Below are 23,854 nucleotides of genomic sequence, written 5' to 3'. Positions count from 1 at the left end.
TCCTCCCACGTCCACTCGTGTCAAGGGTCAACCAGAAAAGGGCGGAAATCCAAACAAAATTCGATCGCCTGACATCGATCCCCCCACCACTCATCCAACCCGGAATGCCAACCGCTGGATTTTAGTGTTGCCCGCGAGAGAAAAACCTCTCCACTAATTATGATTGTTAATTAGCCCGATGGTGACGTCTGCAACGTCACAATGGAAAAAAGGTTTTTTGTACCATTTGAGGGCTTTTCGTGATAAGTTTACAGATTAAAGCATCATGTCACTTTGGTCACATGGCCCATGATTTTGTTGTAGTCCACGATGGACTCGGGTTTTGAAATAGGAATTTTTGTCACATAGTTTACTTTTCCCGTCAGTTTGAATACATTCTTGTGCACTGTAGTCAACATTGTCATGTCTTTCCACGCCAATGCCATCATTTCGTCAGTGTGAAATGCCTCGGTTTCCCGTCTCTTCAATTTTTTTACGAATATCGGCATCCCAATTCGATTTCTTCTCACGGTTCCGCAGGTATTTGTCTTACTTACTGTCTACTTGAACAATGTTGGGCTGCTGTACCAATTGTCGATAGAAATATATATAGAATATTCCAAGTACGGTTCAAGTAATGTCACCGCAACGTTGCCTGATATTCCGATGTAATTTTTCTTCTGAATTTCAGTTTGTTTCCCCGTATAAATTATTACATCTAAAACAAAGCCAATTTTGATAAAGATACAAGTACTTCATGAAAGAAATTTTCAGCTCTTTCAAGACCTGTCTTACCTTGTACAGTCAATCTCCGGGAATCTGGGTTTCATTATCGCTAAAATGCAACATTCGATGCGAGAGCTCAAAACGATTCTTGGGCATATTGATTCGGAATAATACGGTGAAAACAACTTTCTTCTGATGGCCCAGTGTTCAGTAATTTTGTTGCGAGAATTACGTGACATAAGCATGCACACCCCCAAAAATGTCTACATATCATCGGTTGTGCAGTCTACCCATTGTCGTAAACGATCACTCAGAACTGTGATATTTTTTGTAGCAAATTTAAATTGTTTATTTGTCTCCCGCATTACCATTTCAACAAAGAAAATGTGAATAAAACACTTGAAATAGTCCGTTTCAAATGTAAAACACTTGAAATAGTCCGTTTCAAATGCATCCGAAAATAAACTATCTGCTTTGCATCCCGATTCATTATCATCGAATGGGTCAAATAAATTCGATTTCCACTCAAATGTCGGTCTTTCAGTAGCTTCTGATGTAGTTGGTTCATTTTCTTCAACTTCCAAAGTATCGTCAACTTCATCAACATCGGAATCATCACTGTCGTCTTCAGATTCAATTGTTTCTAAAAGATTGTCAATTTCACCATCATCACAATATTCATCCATTTTGAATTGGAAAAATTGGTAAACTAAACTCGTAAATATAACACTTTTGTTTGTCCAAATTGTCACCAAAAAATAGTCACATGTAGTCACTCGACACAAATAAAATTTTCAATCTGATAACATTGAAAATCTTTCAATTCAATCTAAAAGTAGACTCGTAAATATAACACTTGTATACGCAAATCATTTTATGCGAATACTCACAACACTTTGTAACTCAACACAAATAAAATTTCAATATGATAAAATGCAAAATCTTTCAAATGCAAATCAGACTAGCATCCTGATGACCATTTATTACGCGATCGCGGCGTGAACGAGAGTCAACAATTTTTCAGTAACCCTGAATGGGCCTCTCGGGAATCTCCTTTATTCTCGCGATGTATTTGACTTTTCAAACGTTTCTGCCTGCAGAGCTTACCCATAGATGTCAATACACGTATTAAAATTGAAAAAATAAATACATGACTCATATTAGGCGCAAAAACGGCGTGACGATTTTCGCTCGTCAGTGGCTGTATAAAGTAGTTAACGTATTTCAAATGTGATTCTTCCGATGTATGTAGCATTATGTTGCTTATGGGGATTTGATTACAGCATGGTTAATTTTTTATGTGATATTGATTTTAGGAGATTTTTAAAAAAACCAATCAATACGTCCAACAGAATGTAACAGAAAAAATATTTTTTTACTTGTGCGGTATTGCACTTCCACGAATAATATGGACGGTGGTGTTATGCAATAACCATTTATCTATGAAGTTTTGAGTAATAAACATTTGAGGTTCAAATCTACGCCATTTAGTCAAGATAATAAATAGAGTTATGATTTATTTTTTTAAATTATTACTTAACCGGTTAGATGCCACGACCGTATATATATGGTCTACAATTCCGTGGGCGCCGTGCCGGCCATAGCAAATGACCGTATATATACGGTCCACTTTGACACCTATTTTTACTATCCAACGACAATTATTTTAATAGTTCAAGCATATGGTATACATAGCGACATCTCTTGGAATCATGGTGTAATATTTTCGTATTTACACAAACATTTTTCTGTTTAAAAATCAGTGTTTTAAAATAGCTTCATCTCGTTACCGATATGTGTCGCTCAGCAGGGTTGACACACACGTGTTGACAATATCAGTCAGTTGTCTTGTGATATTTGCATTGCTAACCTAACTTTGTTTTACGGGTGGAATACTGGAATATTGCGATTTTATAGTTTATTTCTTTTATGATAGTTTTCACAAAGGTTAGAGTAAATGGTGCGTTTTCTGAGAGTTTCCGAACCGAGAAGGGAGTTCGTCAGGGATCTGTTTTATTTCCCCAGTTATTCAATATATATGGAGAGCATATAATGCGAAGAGCCCAAGTTCATTGGCAAGGCGGAATAACAATTGGTGGCCAGAAAATAAACAACTTAAGATTCGCAGATGATACCACACTAATCGCTGCTGATGAAAGAGAACTCACAGAGCTGCTACACCGGGTAGAGGAAGAGAGTCGCAAATACGGCCTCCTTATTAATAGGAATAAGACCAAATTAATGGTTGTTGATCGGGCCAACCTTCTACCAACACCAAATACACTCCAAAACCTCGACCATCAGTAGAAAGGGCGGATGCGAAGCGGAAATAAGAAGGCGCACACAGATTGCAAAAAATGCGATGACACGCCTTACCACTATATGGAAGGATCGAGGAATTTCGATTGCCACAAAAATGATGCTTGTGCAAACATTAGTGTTCTCGATATTTCTATACGGAGTCGAGTCGTGGACCCTGAAGGCAAGAGAACGGAAGGCAATTGATGCCTTTGAGATGTGGTGTTGGCGCCGAATGCTTTGCATTTCTTGGACGGAGCACAGGACGAACCAATCAATCATCCAGAGACTGAAGATAAAGGAACGGCTCTCGACGATATGTCTGAGAAGAATTCTGCAGTTTTTTGGACATATTGTCAGGCGCAGACCGGACAACCTGGAGAGACTGGTAGTTTTGGGTAGCCTCCAGGGAAGGCGAAGCAGAGGAAGAGCGTCTGCGCGATGGAGCGACCAAGTGAAAAAGCTGACTGGGGGCACCATCCATTCTTCCCTGAGAGAAGCGGAAGATAGAGAAGGATGGAAAGTCTTGGTCGCTCAAAGGATGGCGAAATTTAAATGTGGTCACGATCCTCAGCCATGAGTGCACGACCAAGAAGAGAGAGATGATAGTTTTATAATCATTACTTATAGACTTTTGATAAATTATTATTTCGTAATTTACCAGTATGATTTCGTGTTTTTATACTGTGTAATCTGTATTGTGTGTCAGTGTTTGTTTATTTTGTGTGTCGGGACTGTATTTGCATTCTTATAGTGCTCTCACTTTTGTTGACTATTGTTTATATAATAAGTAAAGTTTCTGGGATATTATAAACTTATATACTTCGCGAGTGGAGAACTACAAGGTTCTAAGTGTTTGTCCTTGGAGAAACAAAAGTAACAATGAGACAGCTTAGAATACTACTTCATTGTTGGGTTTGTTTTTTCAAGGACGAACACTTAGAACCTTGTAGTATTAGGCTTGCGACTTATAAACTTTGGATCTTCTACGAACAAAATGGAAAGAGAACAAGGTGCATCTGAAAATGCCCAACTGATCGACGATTTGATGGATAGGGATGGCTTCACTGTTGAGTCTGATGACAGTGATTTTGATGCTGATTTTGATGACGAGGAACAAGATGTCTTCATTTCCACTGTTGACGAACCTCCAAAAGTTGATGAACCTGCAACCTGCAGTGTAAAGTGGCTCTCTGCATAGAACCTTGTTTTGAGGCATATTACACGGTTGAAGACTATTGTTTTTCTTAAATTTCTCGGTTTATGTATTTTTATATAATTTTAAGATTAAAAAATATAAATAACTTTTAATAAAAACATAATCTCGTTCGGGAATTTTGTGTTAAGTTTTGTGACAACCCTAACGTTTTGTGAAATATTTGGTTTTGAGTTTTATTAATATATGGCGAAGCAGATGACAAATCGTGCATTTATTTGGTAAGTCTATAATGATATACTATTAATTTATTGCCAAAAAATATATATTTATTAGGTTTTATTTTTTAAAAGAAAATCGCGGCCCTTCATGCACGGCCATACTAAAACTCCCGGCATATAACCGGTTAAGGACCCACATGCCCAACGTAGGTCAAAATGGAGATTTTTTGTATTTTCAGAACATAAGCCTGGACAATCCTTAAACGTTGTAGAAAATCTATTTATATAATTTTAAAGTCTTATTATTTCTATGTATTTATGTTGAACATTTTATGACGGCATAAAGTATTTTTATTACATAAACTAGTATTCTTTAAAACCTCTCGATCTAATAATTTAATATATAGTCATATTTCAGTACATCCATGTGCCGTCGTTTTATAATTTTTTTAAATTATAAATTTTTCAACGCATTCATAAAACCATAAATAACGTTGTTAACATTAATTATATGGTAAAATATTTACGGTAAAAATTTATATTTATAATAAGTGTGAACCCAAATCTGACATAGATATATTAAGAATTAGGCATTTTCCTATTCAGAAAATGGACACGATTTACATGTTTTAAGATCATTCAAAAGATACTGATTATAAGCTATGTCTTTAACCTTACAAATTTCATCAGATATCCTACGAATTATGATTGATTTGTAATGATTATCGAACTTACAAGTGGTATTTTTTTTTTAAATACGCCATGTTTTTCGCTGGATTTCTTCATCATATCCAGCAGTCGATCCGCTTCAAACAGACGTGAGATTTTATGCTCGTCTGAAATGTAATTCTTGTTTGTCAAAAGGTAACTTAAACATATTGGAATTGTATTCATATATGTTTATAAAGTCGTGTATTATGAATTCAAATAGAAAAATATCAACAAAACAATGGCATGTCTATATTATTCCAAATTAATAAAATATAACCTCACATTCCGACATCTAAATGAATTGTCAACGAATTTTATCAATGAAATTAAACCTTCGTAATTTTTACGTACTTTAAATATGAAAATTGTTTTAATCAAAAAAAATCATTTAACTATTACAATATGTTTTTAAATGCGTGGAAACGATTATGCGTTATTTTTTGTTTGCAATCGTTCAATAACAATTTTTAATACCATTTTTTCATCGTCTTAATTTTTCAAAATAAAAACTACACTAATCGGCCATATTATAATAGTATTCTACTGTTGCCAGTACCAGTGCACTGTTATGCATATTGTGCATGGCGACATCGTAATTTTATTTAATATAATCAGTTTAATTGCGAAGATCGAAAAGTCGATTTTACAATATCTATAATTATTTAAAATAGTAATAGTTTGTATTTTTTATAGATATAATTAATTTTCTTCTTTATAATTTGTGAGCCGGGTACGGCCGTGGATACGTATGTACTGAATCAAAATGTAGGTATCAAGCGAACATACTATTGGAGGAGGTGTTCGTTTCTGTGGCGCTCTAATGCATTTATTTATGAAGTTTGATATTTAAAACAATATTGGTAATGACATCATTCCATTTTTTTGTAGGTACATTTATCTCCTTGATATTTCTAAGCCCCCGGTATATCGAAACCAAATCAAAAAGTATCAAGAGACAATAATATGCGAAGAGATTATCGATTTGATTGACAGAGCTCTAACTGTCTAATGTTAGATGCCTTTGCGAATAATGATATCTCTTTCATGGAGTTACAAATACCTCTTTCATGTCCTGATCGCCTGATACAATCACGCTAAATCAAAAAGAATCCGGAGACGTAATCAGCTAGGTTCAATAATCGGCAAGTGTTCGATTTGATTGATATTGCACTAAAATGATTAAATATTATTGTCAAATATTTAAAAATGTATTTATTATATAATGTTTTACACAAAAAGTAAGAAATTCGTACGACGTTTTTGCGATTTTGGCGGTAAAATATCAGCTGTGACTAGTCCGCCATTTTTTTCAGAGTGTCAAGTCATAAAATATAAACAGCTGTAGATTTCATTAAGATAATAAATGGTCTGTTGAATTACTGATTTTAATTAGTATTTTATATTCAATTAACATATAAATAGCTGACAATTAAATTATTTTTGATGTTTTATACGTGTTTTAAAAATTTCTGCATTTTATCAAATATATTTAATATTTAAAAATCGATTTTTAATTACATAATTATCAACATATATAATTACGTGCGTTCAATGTTGTTTTTTTTTTTTTTCAGAACATGCAATACAAGAGAGGGAGACGATGTATTTTTTAAATCATGTTAGCGAGTATAAGCGAGATGTAAAATAATAGATATCGTTTTCATTTTAAAACGCAGTTCATTAATAATTTTCGTAGTTGCTACTTTGAAGGAAAACACAAAAAATCTTGTACACATGTGGCTCCTTAAAAACATACCTGGTGAAAAACATGGTGGTTGTATAAAGATTTTTTTAATAATATGATCTGTTTATAAAAAATATTAACTAAACGGTTATTGCAATATCCCACAATGCACCCAAAGTGTGACTTAACTGATTTTACATTAATGTATCAATTATTTACGAATTTAAAAAACATTTATTAAAAACAATATGAATATAGAATATTTATTACAAAATTATGTGTACATTACAATATAATGTAAACAACTGCATAAACCAAGTACTAATAAAACATTACCACAGTGGCATAAAACCCAGAATGGCCGCTCGGCTTAAGCGTTGGCCTATACCTATAGCGTCGTGGGTCCCGGGCTCGAATCCTGGGTCTGGTAAGTACACATATTGTTTTTCAATTTGTGTACGAGTCAGAGTATGGACCCAATAGGTTGAGCAAGTGACTTGACATCCATTTCTCTGTTAATACATCCTCCACCCTGTGGAGGCCCATAATAATATCATATCTTATCAGGATTGGACATGGTCGAAAAAAAAGAAGTAATAATAAAAAAGAAAGGGGTAAAAATAAATGTAAATGAATAAAACTTAAAATTAGTGTTTGTTTATGAATAGGTACTATTCAATTTCAAAATCCAAAGATAATCCAAACCCTTTTACATCGTCAATGTAATCATCACAGTCACTATTAAGAAATCGATAGAAGGGTTTGGCATCTTTAAGTACTGCTATTCCGATGAAGAAACTCCGTTGTATGAATTCTCTTTAGGTCATGCATTTTTGTGTGTGGAGAGAGACATTGCCATTGCGGAGATTTGTGTTACACATGATATTGGCAAAAGTATAAAATTAATAACACAGGAATTAAGTTGGCAGTTGGTCTGCGCAGACACGTTCATTCATTGAAAAACACAGTTAACATGGGAGATGAACATAGATTCAATATAACTGAGGTAAACTATGTTTATTATAGGACACATTTTTGTGCAAAAAAGCATTACATAATTGTGGTTGATTAATTATGGGCACGTAATAATTAGGTTTGCACTTCACTTGCATGTTCTTATTATCACGTGGTTGAGTTTACGCATTATCCATTAATAACACAATAACGTTAAGGGGTACACTGACTGATAAGGGTTGAAACAAGCGGAGGCTACATTGTGATATAAGGCCGATATATATTTTTTAATATTATCAGTGGTAGTGCATTTGCGGGACATGTAGTGATTTTACAGGATGGTAGTTGTTGTTTTATATTAGGTTTTTGATGCGGAATTAGAGAACTAACTAGCACCATCTACTCAATGAAAACAAATAGGTTTGACTGACAAAATGTAGCGTGGCCTACCTCCACCGTTCGCCAATGATATATCGTTTAAACATTGTTGATTGGTTAAGACCCGCATTCAAAAACAGTGCATGAGTTTTCTCTAATTTCTCTTTTTCTAATGCGATTTGTGCCTTGGAAATTTATTAATGTGTTGGGTCACCTCATCCAATTTGATCTGTTACCTCCGTATAGCACACCCCTCCCCTTCTCCCCTTCCCTCTCTTATCCTCCGATGACTCTGCAGACTGCCATATCCACCCTTCATTGACTTTCAAAAATGTCTGTTGGCATACCTCAACATCGCAAATGGAATGTTTTTTTTATTATTTTTTCTCTTAGAAACCTCGCTTTTTGTTCGTTTTCGTTTTATTGGTACCCCAGACACATTTCCTACTATGTATGCAGTTCTGGCTTCATGAAATCTTAATTACCAAAAATTCAAAAGTTCAATTGTCTTCAGATCGTGACTAATTTTATCATCACACATTTTTTCGCACTCGCATTCAAATATGTTGTCATATTTCTTTGGTGGACTGCGAATAAATGCTACTTTGGTCTGTTAAGACATTTTAAGTCCCGCTTACTATCTCGCCGAACTAAAAGCACTCTTTACAAGACACTTGTAAAGCCAGTGCTCACCTACGCATCGGAAACCTGAACATTAACTCTGCGAAATGAACGAGCCCTGAACATCTTTGAAAGAAAAATTCTCCGCCGTATATATGGACCGATCAGGGATGGCACCAATTGGAGTAGAAGATATAATGCTGTGCTCTACGGGCTGTATGAAGATTGCAGCGCAGTTCAATCAATTAAGATTGGGAGACTGCGATGGCTAGATCATGTGCACCGTATGAATGACAATGAACCGGCAAAGAGAGTGATGTCCAGCAATCCAATAGGACGTAGAAGAAGAGGGCGGCCAAAGATTCGCTAGTTGGATGGAGCTGCCAGTGACTGCCGTATTCTGGGGGTACCACATTGGAAAGCGGCCACACTGGATAGGGACAGGTGGAGGGAGCTGTTGGAGGAGGCCAGGACCCACACCGGGTTGTCGCGCCCCTGATGATGATGATGTTTCTTTGGTGGAATTAATACCCTTTTCGTAATAATGATCACTCACTATTTGCCTTTTCCTTTTTTTCAGAATGATTTTGTGAATTAATTTTCCGTTTACGTTCACGTTTGGACAGCCAACTTGAATCGATTCCGTATTATCTGGGTCCACTTCATTTGGTAAATTCGTGTGGTCCGTACTAGTTGCGTCTAGTTCCACTTCATTTGATGTCTATTTCTGGTTCCACTTCATTTGGTAAATGATGCTGGCCATCGTTCTCGAAAAAGATATAATATACATCAATTTGTTGCGAATCCAAAACACTTACTGGTGGGTTGTCTATATTAATTGAATCTAACGGTAAAATTATAAAATCTTGACATTGATGGGAATTAAGTGAAACTTGAACTGTATTATTATTGTTCAATGTGCCTCCAAAACTAAAACCGGTGTCTTCAATAACATTGACAGTATTATCAATATTATCATCTACCGGTAACTGGCTTTTCAAAGCCATTTCATTTCTTGCCATAGCAACCACGAGCTTGCCTCTATTCATCCTGGAAATAAGGGGAACAATTTATTAGAACCAATAATCCCCATTTACATAATAATAAAATTATTTTAATAGAAAAATTCGTTACAATATATTTTGTATACTTTTGGGTACTAATAAATTATTAATAATAAGACAATATTTCAATAAATCATTTTTCAACTATAGACAGTCCATAAATCGTCTGGTGTTTGAATTTAGAACTAAGCTAATCACAGTATGAAAAGTATTGAATGGTATGTCAAATTTTAACATGTGGCGCCCTCACTCAGCTCACCTCATAAAATGAAAAACGTTAATGAACCATAAAAATGTGAACATATTTATTGCAATAATCAGTTTAGTGATCCTATTATTCAATTCAGCTTACCTTAGCCCTGTATTTCCACTGTAACTTGTAAAACAATAATTATAATGAATTTAAGTAAGTGGGGCGGGGCTTAGGCAGATATTATAAAAAAATGCAAAAAACCACGATGTGTCACATCACAGTTTCACAACAGCGGCCATGTTGTTTAGTGGATGACTGTTTACTGCAAAATGGATTTGCTTAATAATATTTTTAAACACATTTTTTTTAAAGTCAATTCCGACCGAATTTGACATTGATCTTTTTTGCAAAACATAGAAATCATATTGTCATCAAAACGCAAAAACACAAAAGTGTCGCTTAACTGATTATTGCATAACAATGTCCATATAAATACTTAATTTTCTACATCAACAACCTTTTTAAGCACTCCTGTTTACTGTGAATATCAAATTTAGCTCTGTGGACTTACAGAGTGTGTGCCAGTGATGCACAATCTTTTAAACGGTAGAGCCAGTTTACCCATTTTTTTTATTGTACACGGGCTGCAGAGTCTCTCGGATAATGATACATTTTGGTACATCAACATAAACATGTGCATATTGTGTTCATAATACTTTCTTTTTACAGAATGGGAATTCTGGATGAGAAGGAGCGTCTGACACCTTTAGGGGTGCACGTGGCGCGCCTGCCCGTGGCTCCGGGGGCAGCTCGGATGCTGCTGCTCTCCGCCCTGCTATCTTCTGTGGACCCCATCTCATCCGTGGCCGCCGTCGCCGCTTTCAAGGACCCCTTTCTTCTCCCTATTGGTACGGATCACACATAATTAATTGTTGTATACCAATATAGACTATAATATGTATGTATCTACTCATTTTACAAGTTTCAAATTTTTTTGGTGTATTTATTTATAAAACCTTCTTTACATCAAATTATTTTTGTTCATCATTTGTACACGTCCATAGATTTACTGGCAACCAAAACTATAAATAATGCAATTAGCAATTTGGTTAGTAAATAAATATTAACCGTGATCGTTTAATTTACAAGCTATTGCTGGTAGTGAATCCGTTGATTTAGTGGTAACAATAACGTATAAATTGAACTATCACAACCATAACAGTTTACAAGTGCTGACTGTCTCGCCAATTTCATTCTTCAAGCGTAAGCGAAACGCTTTGTTGTGTGGTGTTACTTAACAGGTTCGGATAGGTCATGAAAATCGGTAAATGTCAGAATGCTCTGCAAAGCAAGCAAAAATTATTACATGCGGTAAGTCATCCCTATTAGAAAATTAAATGGTATTTTATAACTATGATGGTTTAATGTTTAATACATACTATGAATATACAGTAAAACCTCGTTAATACGAATTCCACGGAATAGAAAATCGAAAAAAAATTAGAATTACGAAATAGTATGTAATGTATATGGGGTGAAATACTAAAATTTTGAAAAAAAAAAAATGATTTTCATTAATTTTGTTTACGATCATAGGATGTGCCTACACAATTTCTGATAAAATTCTTTACTAAGTTGTACCATAATCGTCTGTGGTTATAGATTGTTATATTGTACAATAAAACCTCGTTAATACGAATTCCATGAGACCGGAAATCGCAAAAAATTCGAAATACAAAATATGAAATGTATGGGGGAAAAATATTAAAATTTTAAATTCTGATCATATATGTGCCTACCAAATTTCCGATACAATTCTTTCAAATTAAAATCTGTCCAAATACCATGACTTGTCATTAATCCATAATTGATGTTACCAAGTAGCTAGAATTATAGAAAAATATGAAATATTTTTTATTTTTCCAATTTGTCAACACTTGTTTGGCATTGGTTCTCTACTAAAACTAGGTATGTGAAAATCCAATAAACAATCAACAATTAAATACCTACAGCCCTGAAACATGTGAGTTATAGTTTTTCCTTTGAGTGGAGTGCAGTTGTGCGGCTGATGACATACCGATGTGTGTGTCAATGGCTCATAAAATGTCAGGATTATTTTTATTACCTTCATAAAATAAGTAATTTTTGATGTTTTAAGAAAAGTTTGTCACAATTTTCAATGACTGGCTCATGAAATAGTGTACTTTACGATTTATTGAATATTTTTATATGTCAGGACTCTGAAATCATTAAATTCTAATTACGAAATTCGAATTAAAGGTACTTATTGTTTTATATGAAAATAATGTTTAAGAGACTTTTTTTGCGAAAATTTCGCTTTACGCCGAATTTTGAATTATCCGTGTTCTTATCAACGAGGTTTTACTGTAATATGTAATGATTTCATAAAAACATTGCTTGGCTTAAAAATGTAGAATGCAGCACTTCAAATTAAAGTCCACCTCTATAGCTGTCAGTTGCAGGTTCAAATCTTGCATCTTCACCATATAAAGGTTACATTAAATTAACAAATTAACAGTATGGTACCTTTTTACCTATGTCAGAAGCAGTGATATACGGTTCACAATGCTGTCGATGCAGGAGCATTCCTAGAAATAATACAAACTTTAATAAATAAATTTTTGATCTTGGGTAGGCAAGGAGAAGGAAGTAGGCTTACAGCGGGTGCGCCTGGCGTGCGGGCACAGCTCCGACCAGTTTGCGGCAGCAGAGGCTCAACGCCAGTGGGCTCGCTGCGGTCATTCGGAGGCCAAAAATTTCTGCCGAGACTTCTTCCTCAGTTCCAGCACCCTCAAACTGTTGGGTGACATGCGCCAACAGTTTGGTGATCTGCTGCACGCAGCCGGCTTCACTTCGTCCCCTGACCCCTGCCACGTGACCTCCAATCGCCACGCTGGCAACCCTGCCCTCTTCAAGGCGCTCGTTGTGGCCGGGCTATATCCTAATGTTGCCACTTACAAGTATGTCTATTTTACTTTTAATCATATCGTTGCAGATTTTTTTTTCCATTCGCTCACAATCCGATGTGGATCTTGGCCGCCTCACAAAATGGTTTCATAAAATTTTTTTTTTTTTTAAGAAATGCTTGTTGGCCACACGCTCAACCTGGGCTCAAAGGCACATAAAAACGAATGTGTGAATTTTGCCAGACCTGGATTTGGATCCAAAATCGTGGTTATATTATATAAAACTTTTACACTTACTTATACGTACTTTTTCATTTGAATGCTTACTGAAGGAGCGTTCAAAGATTCATAGTCTCCCACAATGTATAGCTGTCTTCTTGTAGCCGATTGAGGCCATAACAAATCCCCGTCCGACGATCAGAAAATGGCAGCAAAAGTTTTTAATTCATAACCTCAATTGACTGTCAAAGATACCAAAGATATTGAAAAAACCTATACACACTAGAAATTTGCAGCTAACTTGACTTATTTAGCCGCCAAATGCTGCTTCTGTAGTCTTAACCACTGTACGTCGCTATATGCCAAGTAAAAAATATAGTCAGTGTTGTCATTATTTGGTAATTTGGTTTTACCTATTATACAGGTGAATAATATATAATAACGAGTGGATGTTTTTTTAAAATAACTTTGAAATGAAACACATTTTTTTAAATTAATTATTGATCGAATATATGAGTCACTTAGTCGCTAAACCTACTCTATCGAGTGAATCGCGAAAAAAATGTTTTGTGCATTTACGATAATGTCGATGATAGAGTGGTGACGTTTGTATAGCGACTTAAACGTATGCTAAAAATCATGGTTTGAATTGCGACGTCTGATTGGTCAGAATTTAATTCTGAATAAAGTAAAATCGTTAGATAAGCTACCTGTTATAACTACATTAAAAGAAAATAACACATATCGTCGTTAATTTTCTACAAATACGTATCTCAATTTTTGTCAGTTTTGAGTAGTTTGATGCAATGAATTCGGAATTTGAATACGCACATATTCCACTAACACGTATCTCAAAACATACTTTATAACATAATAGATTTAAGCAATTGGATAAAACTCGTATCACAGTAAAATACTTTTATAAATATTATAAACTCGTATCTTGAGTTACGTGTTTGGAAGTATACAGATGAACTCCGACAGATGATTATAAACATCTTATAACAAATCTGAAGCTCTTTCTCATAAGTCAAGATACGTGTTTACTGCAGTAATATCCACAGTAAAGTTGCAACGCATTCTCGTATCTTCGACAATATGACTGATCGGTCGAAAGTATAGTGCGATAAATTGAAGAAACATAACATTTTTTTCATGAAAATATACTATACGAAATGGATATTTCATATAAGAAAATTTATTTCTAAATTTAAAACTGCGAGAATACAATTGTTATTTGCCTCTCCAGAAAAGTTGTGTTTTTTGAGATACGTACGTGTTTGTAGAAAATTACCGACGATATGTACATACAGTCGAACTCGCTTATTACGATCACCGATATAGCAAAATCTCGGATGTAACGAGGAAACATTTGTTGACATTTTAGTTTATGATTTTCTCCATACATTTATTCACTTTTATAACGAGCTACTTTTCGGGTATACCGAGCTAAAATATTGTTGAAAATTTTCTTAAAACTGTTATGTGTCAATGGAAGCATTTCGACCCTAAGCAATAAAATCCGACCGGACAGCATGCCGCTGGGATCGGATTACGTTTATGACACTAGTTACATGTCTAAGTACCTACCTAATTGGTGTATTCGCTGAAAATATTGAAAAAGTATCCACGCATATGGTTGAAATTGCATGTAAAAAAATCCAAGGTTTGTGAATCAGTAGGTAACTACCAGCATTCATTACAATAAACAACTTCTTTTGTAGTTTATGAATGCCATGCTTGTTTCGGGGAAAAATTCTTATTGTGTATTTTTGTTTGAATTGCAACTTTCTGTGTTATGTGACCGCTCATTTAAAAAATACCTATTCTCTGATATAACGATTACCGCTTATAACGAGCAAATTCTGTCAGTCCCATCTTCCTCGTAATAACCAAATTCGACTGTATATAGCCTATGGTTAAGGTTAAACGATACTTTACGATTGAAAAAGGTATCATATAGAAAATTTCAGTTTTCTCTAGTTTGAAGCGACTTTGTGTGTTATTATTAAATGTTTTTAAAAACAATATCAATACTTGGATCGTTTTTCATATAATCTTCTTCCAGGTAGATTATAATATTATTATGCTGGCATTGTTATTGTCTCTTCCGTTCTTCTAGTCACTAGTGCTATGCTTTTAAAATATTTCATTACTACAAAAGCTATAGCCTGGCCACGGTATATATCGATGACTTTCTTTTGTAATGCGCAGAGGCAAGACCAGGCTGCAGACAGAGGGAGAGGGGATGTCGGAGCTGCACCCCAGTAGTGTGAATGCGCGTGCGCCGCAGCCCGCCTCGCGTCTAGTGTACGGCCTCAAGCAGCGGTCTACGAGGATTTTCTTGCATGAGACCTCCCCCGCGCATCCGCTGCCATTGCTGTTCTTCGGCGACCGCTTCTGCATCCAAGGTGGGACAATAAGAAATGTAGAACAGTAGCTAGGTCTAGGTATCTGCAAAAGGAGCGTTGTTTCATATTAGTCTACCTAACTAAACGGTACTTACTAACCAAATAGTTGACAAATAAAACGGTGGTGTTTGTAATCATATAATCTGATAACTGCAATATATTGAATTTTCAGGAGAGCAATTTTAAAATTTGATTTATCCCCCATAATTCCTAAACATTTAAAATACATTTTGAAATAAATAAATAGAGAAGAATAGAACATGAATTATATTTTTTAATTATTTCACTAATTTCACAAATAGTTTGCAAAACCTATCTTTGAAAGTATTCACTTACCAGGGTTTGACCACAATAATTGAGTAAAGTTATACTTTACCTGTGTTAACTTCAGTCACCCAATTTCCAAGTAATAAAACGCATTCAACAACTTTTTATTATACTTTATTCACATGAATACATTATAGACTTAGAAAAGAAGACTGAGAAAAATATTTCTGAATAGTAGCATACTAGCAGATTAATAAAAGCAGATTTATAATATAATGTCATGAAGAACATGCACCAACATAACCGCTACACACATAACTAAGAGCACTCCTCATAAATATCATCACTATCAGTATCTTCATCAGGAACAGAGTTGGAATTGTTACTCAAACTTTTGTAAAAATTATAGCAAAGATATCTTATAAAGATCATTGTATTTTTTTTGTCAATACACAGCGGTCCTGAATAAGCTTGTGGCAGTGAAATTGACGACACATCACTGGGCCATCCTCTTGTGTTGAGTGAACATATTCGGAAAGGATCATCGTTCAAACTGTATTTAAATTTTATGCATCCAAGTCCATCACTTTTAGTCACTTGGATCCAAAATATTTTTGTCCAGTTGAACGATGCCCTTTGAGAATCGACAGTTTTTTTCATCAATGTTTTTCTAAAAATATGTATTCATGTTAATATACGCGTGCTTTTAAAATACAGATTTCAAATGTTAATAACTCAGAAATTCTTATAAATATTACGAAAGCAATTAGCAGAATATCTCGAGACATTGGCTTAGGTGGGTTTCCACCTATAAGTAACAATAATTCTCGATCGCACTCAGAATAAATAAACAAGATAAAAAGATTCAATATACCTCATGACCTTGAAATTTGAATATCGAAACGTAATATTACGCGAGAAAAATAGATTGAAGGTCACATTTAAATTGCAATATTTGACTCAATTAAATAGGCAGATAAACTAAAGGGTGCATACAACTGTCATCCCTTTTAATTTAAGACATATACTTACGTCTAGATAAGCAATAGGTATATCATAGTTAATATCATTTTCGTGTTAATTTTCAGCCCACGGGGCAATATTGAATGAGAAAGTTGTATCGCTACAGATTAGTTTTGTTAAAACTAGAAAAATTTTCATTGGTTTAGAATGGTTCAATGTGGTGGTAAGACACCATGCACAAATTTAGGTGGGGGTGACGTCTTTTGCACAGTCATTTTAGAATGATGATCGCCACCCCCTTATTTTGCATTCAAATACCTACTGCGATAGCTTGTTAAAAACTTTTCCTTTCATTTAGATGTATACAAATATACGAAATTGACCTTTTTAAATTCGTCATCTTAACTGCGTAATTACGATGTTTGTTCCGAAGGTTATCGAAATAACTCCGATAGTAAGTTAGCAGTTTTGTAAAAATAATGTAAAGTAAATTCGGTTCGATTATAGCAGAAGTTGTTTCTATTAGAAAGGTGTCATAGATAAAAGATATACCTAAGTTTATCTTTTGTGCGAAAGGGACAGATTTGCTATCCCTTACGGACTATTTCCCACTGGACCTCGATCCAGAGGGTATAAAAAGAGGCGCGATTTCTGTACAAACAACAGTCCATCAGTTCAACGATTCTTCAAGATCTTCTAGCAGCAATAGCGGGGCATGGTTCCCAGTAGCATTCGCGAAACGTCGCATAGCAAGCCCTCTACCGAGAGGCAATCAGTACCGCGAAAATCGGCTTACTGTAAAAGTCAGATTCATTTATCGGCGAAAAATTACGGCGTCATACTCGCGGAGCAATAGTTTTCATTACGTACCGGGAATTCGCGATCTTTTATTCGATTTTCTGAGATGACTTAATCGAAATAAATTTATGTGAAAGTTTGTTTGAAACTAAGTTTGTAATTAAGAATAATAAACTTTTGAAACTATATTTATAAATAATAATAAACATTTGAAATTATATTAATAAATAATAAATAAACTTTTAGTAAATAAGTTTGTAAACATAAATAAACTATTTTATAAATTTTATATTATGTGAATACGAAATAATTGTAACTTTTTATAAGAAAATATTTTATGAAATAAAAATATTTACCGAACATTTACGTGTATATTCCTCGAATCGAGTGTGAACATTTCGAAACTTTTTGAAAGTTTCATAGAGATTATATAATAATCAAATAAATAGTTTACGGACATCTTTATAAGTTTTAATTGTTAGAACAATAATAAATTATACGATTAAAATAACTGTGAACATTGAACCTGAATAAATTTGGTATCACACTGCTGAGAGTTTTATTTACGGATAATTAAAAGTTGTGGTGCCATAATAGAGACCCACCTCCTAGTTCATTCCTAGTATCCTTATTGACAGCCCGGTTCATATTCTGAGCTAGCCGCGAGCCGGTTTACGTCACTATCTCACTTTAAATATATTTTTTTTCTGTCTTTTAAATCATATTAGAGCATCATTTTTTTATTTATGTTCAAAAAATCAAATGATTCAAGCATACTTTTTGAGTTATTAATATTTGATTGATGGAAGTCAATTTTGTATTCTATGTATGTCATTCATATAACAAATTACTTCTGTAGGCAAAAATATGTCCAAAGAGCTAGGAATATCGATTCTGAAAAGATCGCAGCAACTAGGCCTCTCACACAGCTCTTTATGGCAATTTTTGTATAAAGACCTTCAACTACACCAGTATAAAATCCAGCTCACGCTGGAATTAAAGCCAACAGACCATGGGCAGTTTTATTTATATTTTGAGAGTTAATATTACAGAAGTGGAAAGCGGGAGCGGAGTTGTCACCGATCCCACTGAGGTGCTGATCTCGTGCGGAGGCGGGAAGTGGACGACCAAGAGATCGACGGCACTCATCCTGTCTCGGCTGCGCGACTCACTTCACCTTCTACTGCAACTGAAACTGCAGGCACCCACGCCTGTCCGGTGGGATGGTCCCGAAGGGAAGCTACTCACGTAAGTCGATTGATACCGCCCAGCTTTTCATCTGTGCCTATTTATCCATTTTCTAATTGAGGTGGCTATTTCCAAATACTGATGATGCACAATTTCATGTATCGACTGCTTAATAACTCCACTTGGGTAAATTGTCCAGGTAGGAGAAAAATCTTAATGTAACTATCGAGCGGAATTTAACAATTCCAAAAATGCACTTTATATAGGATTTTTTTTTTTTTACAAATAGCTGCACTATGAATTAATACAATATTTTAGCTTCCCTTTTATATTATAAAGAAAATTTATATGAAGAGTGGAGTTGTCCCATTTATGATATTGGAAATATTGGCACCCGCAGTCGGCGATTTTGTGTCAAGAATGATGAATGATGATGCATTTATTTATAAGTTTAGGAATTTGAAATTTTGTGAGCATAGAAAACATGCTTTAACAAAATGCCATCAAAATGTGATTTTTGGTCAAAATTGCAGTTGGCTGGTTAACCCAATGCTTACGGGCCGCACAAAATTGTGTTTTTGCTAATTGCTTTTCAAATGCAAATTAACACGTTAATTACAAAATTAATTAAAAGGGCCCGTAAGCATTGGGTTAAGATAAGTCTCTTTTTTTCTATTGTATTGTTTTTTCAAATTGGACAAATCAGCATTTATTTCATTATCGTAAAAATTAATTTCAATAAAAACAATTTCATCAAATATACATCCACCTATAAACACTTGTTGTCCCAGTGGGTCTATTCTATACTTATCGACCGCTAAAGTGATACAGTGATAGATATTATCAAACTTAGGGTAGGTTTGTATCAAAGTATTAGCACTTATTGTAACAATTACAATACGTTGGTTGTATTGTTGCAATAAGTGCTATATTTTAACAGCAGCAAGAGAGGCGCTGTTAAAATGTAACGCTTATTGCAACAATTACAACCAACGTATTGTAATTGTTACAATAAGTGCTAATACTTTGATACAAACCTACCCTAAGTTTGATAATATCTATCACTTTATCACTGAAAATGGTCTATTCATTGTTTTATTAAACCTTTATCTAGATTTTTATATATCTCAATTGATCGTATGTGTGCGGGATAATATGTACTGAAATACCTAACAGGTATGGAGTAGCAGGCAACCGATCTCGAGTATGGAAGAATACGGTAAAACTTAAACACGTGTCAAGAATACGTCATACGTCGAATACTGACAACTGCTCTCGGTTTATGCAATGACGCTCATTGAATATTGATGTATTTGAAGGTTGCAACACACTTTATTGCACGTGTATAATGCGTAGTTCATTTTCGTATGACACTCACATTCAAAACCCTGCGTCAAAATGTAGTGTATTGGGATATAGCCTGTTGGAATTCTATTTATTAATCCGTTATCTCTCTCAGTAATCCGCCATCCCAAAAACCATACAAGTGTCCAATTAGTGAAAGCGGTGGATTATAGTACATACATACAAAATATGGTAAAATTAAAACAGGTATTTCGTAAAAATAGATTTTTTCAGAAATTTGTACCACCAAATTACGGTTTTATTTATAATCAAAATCAAGTATTTACTATTACTTATACATATTTATAAACTAAGTTTATTAACTAAATTAAACAGTAAATCACTTGACACAACCAGTTGTTCAGTGAGTTCATATTCTTGAATGGCTTAAGATTCCTGGCTTTCTCTATAACCAAAAGCTTCAGTTTGTGTGTCCCGGTTGCATTGGAGCACGGCATAATTATGATGTGGTCCTTGGGCACTTTCCTCCCTGGTACATTACTTTCTTCGCGATGAATGTACGTTTTACGAAGGAGAAGTTTCCAAAATAAACCCGTGTTTCATCTATGTTGTATAAATACTTGTATGTGGCGGACTACTGAATTTGATAATCGAATACCGGCGAATTGTAGAGCTTGAATTTGTGCTTTCAACTAGTAAGGCGGATTATAGTAGTCATCGGATAATCGAGCGGTGGATTACTGAACTGGAATACAAAAACAATGAACATTTTTGTTTTGTCTAAGTAACAATAATTCGTCGAACCCGTTCTGCCAAAACGTTCTGCACCTAAACTACATGACAACAGGACGAAAGCCGAGAGCCTCCTTCTCAAACGTAACAATAAGAATATACCAATGTTGTTATTTTGTCTATCAACAGTGCTGTCATCGAGTTGCTGAGCGAGGAGGATCTTCCAGGGCCGAGCGGATCATAGCAGCGGTACTCGTAGCAAGAGTCGGCCGCCTGCCCGTTTTCCCGCGCCGCATTGGCATTGACAGACGCTCTACCGCCGCTGCCACAGTAGTTGTTCATCAATATTTACCATATCTGTTAATTTGTGCTATATGCTGTGATAGAAGATAAAAGACACCGGCAACACGGTAAAAAATGAAAACTGTGCAGATTAAATTGAATTGAGAATTAATGTATCGGTGTAAACCGCTTTCACCGAATTAATATTCTTTTATTTGTGTTTACATTTTTTGTCGGTTCAGAGCTGACGATTCGAAGGTTCTGACGGCATAGGTTGCCGACTTCAAGGTTGGTGTTTTCTTGACACTTTTATAAATATTGCTGTGAATTCCTTGTGCTGTGAAAACTATTGGTAATTAATTTTTATTTGTCATTTGTACTGCTTCAATCCTTGGTTGTATAGTATTTTTATGGCTGAATGTGTTTCATTCATGAATATTTATGTGCAAATGGATACATAGACATGTTGAGAAAACATGAAGAGTGACTTGTACTGTACCTACATGAAAAATGAACCACAATGCATGAGGGACAATAGGAACATAGAAGCATATTCACATATTACGTACAAGGTTGTTTAAAAATTAAGCTTTGACTCTCCTGAGAAGTAGTGATTTTGGAGTAGTTATCTCCTTTCTGGATGACCGCGGACTGTATCTCTACCTCCGTTTTAAAGGTTCCAGACGTGAGATCGATTAATGTGCCTCTGGTATAGGTGCCATTTGGCCTTTGAGTGGTCAAATCGGGTTTTACTTTCTTTGTCAAATTTGTATGGAATTAAACAAAAATCAGCAGTTATTTTTAACCACTTCACTTTATTACCTTGTTTGTGTTGATTTAGCAATTTGATATCAAATTTTTCGTCAATATGTTTGGGGATGATGTATTGATAAATAGTGTACCAGTGAAAAAAGTAATTTAATGTGAACTAGTTCGAAATATGTGTGTTCTACACTTTGTAATTAAGCACTAATTACTGAGTTTTCAGACATCCAGTTAAATTGTTACAAAATACTATAATAAGAATGTTGTTCCTTGTGAAAATCTAATCTAGAGTCATACAAATTCACAATGAAAAACGGGTACATAATAATATGTAGGTGTGTATTGTATTTAAAATAAAATGCTTGAACATTCTATAAACAATAATAAATATGTCAAGTGACCTCAGTAACCTGTCAAACAAAGGGTCAGTTTATTCATTGTTATCAACATTTTAAAAGAAAAGAATCTCATATAGTTTATTAAAATACATATTAAAAACGTAATTCTGTCAGCTATAAAAAAATGTCTGTAAAAAAATCTTATAAAAGTTGATTACTTAATACATAATTACGAAATTTCATGAATTTTTTTTTTCCACTGAAAACCATTTAACCTGTTCTATGCCAAGAGGTATTAGTATGGCCATATACGGAGGGCCGCGATTTTCTTTGAAAAAATAAACTTTATTAAATATACCTTTTACAAAACACAGTAGAGATGAGAACGTGATTATGTATGAGAAATAATTCTACAATATGCACTGGGAACCAAAACATATTGTTCCTCTTCATCAAAATCTACATCAAAATTACTGTCATCCGATTCAACAGTGAGGCCAGTTCGGCATTTTCTGATGTACTTTGTGTTCCTTCCATTTTGATTAGGAAGAAGATAAAACATTTTGTATGTAAAAAAGTTCAAATATCCCAGAAACTTGACTTATTATAAAAAGATATAATACAAAAAAGTCAAATAAGTTAAGCACTATGCGAATAAAATAAGTCCCGACACTAATATCTTATAAAATAAACAATAACTGACACAACACAGATTACGAAGGTTTAAAACTTACGAAATCGTACCCGTAAATTACGAATAAAATGCAAAAAGTTTAAAAGTAATTATTATAAAACTATCATAAAAGAAATGAATTATAAAGTGTGAAAATATTTCAGCCGCGAAACCGAATTAGATACGTCAAATACGACTACGAATATTCAACTGGTATGTATTCCGAGATGTGTCATTCCTATCGAGTATTAGTGTATATTCAGGAATCACAGTATTCCCCGTTTTTCGTATGCATAAGCGAACCATAATTTCGATTGCATCTACTATAAGTAAACGGGAATCCCGGCGTGTGATTTGATAAATATTGGATCCATGGCACAACCCTACTAGCGACGCGTTTCGGAAACCCAAGAAAGCTTTGTTTAAAATTGACATTTCGTTGATGATAATATAGAAATTGTCAAATGTAAGTATTACACCATGATCCTAAGAGATGTCGCTGTGTGGGCAATGTGATTGAATTATTCAAAACATTGACCTCAGCCGATATATTGCGTTTCAGGTAGAGCGTCTTTGCACGCGCATTTTGCTTGGCCGGCCCTCTGTTCTCGGAATAGTAAAGGTTATCCGGTTAATGGCTAGTGCTAAGGTTACTTGTGAAATAACATGTTTTTCACATTAATATTTTACAGGGTAATTAAATAATGGATTCTGAATTTACATGAAGTACACACAAGTACATGAACCCTGATTGACATTCACTGCAATAATAATATTGATGTTTGGATAAGTCATTTGTGTCATAGTACATTAGGAGTTTTTGTGTATCCACAACTTAAACTTTGGGTTTTGCCTCCATCTGTAAATTTGCAGGTGTTTGCCTACTTAATTGCAGTCATTAAATGTATTACTTTCCAAGAAAATAAGTATTTTACTATTATTTATTTCAATTTATATGGATAAAAATGGCCTTTGGACCAAATTCCATTTCGAATTACGAA

At 34.5% G+C, this 23,854-nt stretch overlaps 1 protein-coding gene across 1 annotated transcript in view; it reads left to right on the top strand.

Annotated features, from left to right (window-relative positions):
* Positions 1-22,472, top strand: part of LOC147079258 (ATP-dependent DNA/RNA helicase DHX36-like) — a 51,686-nt gene extending 29,214 nt beyond the window's left edge. The window contains exons 9-13 of the mRNA XM_085954854.1: positions 10,715-10,893; positions 12,642-12,966; positions 15,346-15,542; positions 18,623-18,818; positions 20,985-22,472. Of these exons, the coding sequence (XP_085810980.1) occupies positions 10,715-10,893; positions 12,642-12,966; positions 15,346-15,542; positions 18,623-18,818; positions 20,985-21,039 (952 nt within the window). The 3' untranslated portion in view covers positions 21,040-22,472. The remainder of the gene's footprint in view (positions 1-10,714; positions 10,894-12,641; positions 12,967-15,345; positions 15,543-18,622; positions 18,819-20,984) is intronic.
* The last annotated feature ends 1,382 nt before the right edge of the window (positions 22,473-23,854 follow it).

The sequence above is a fragment of the Rhyacophila brunnea genome, unplaced genomic scaffold (genome assembly GCF_057557595.1).
Source record: "Rhyacophila brunnea isolate RB1 unplaced genomic scaffold, BYU_Rbru_1.0 scaffold_10, whole genome shotgun sequence".
Classification (NCBI taxonomy): domain Eukaryota; kingdom Metazoa; phylum Arthropoda; class Insecta; order Trichoptera; family Rhyacophilidae; genus Rhyacophila; species Rhyacophila brunnea.
This window is presented reverse-complemented; position numbering and strand designations above follow the sequence as displayed.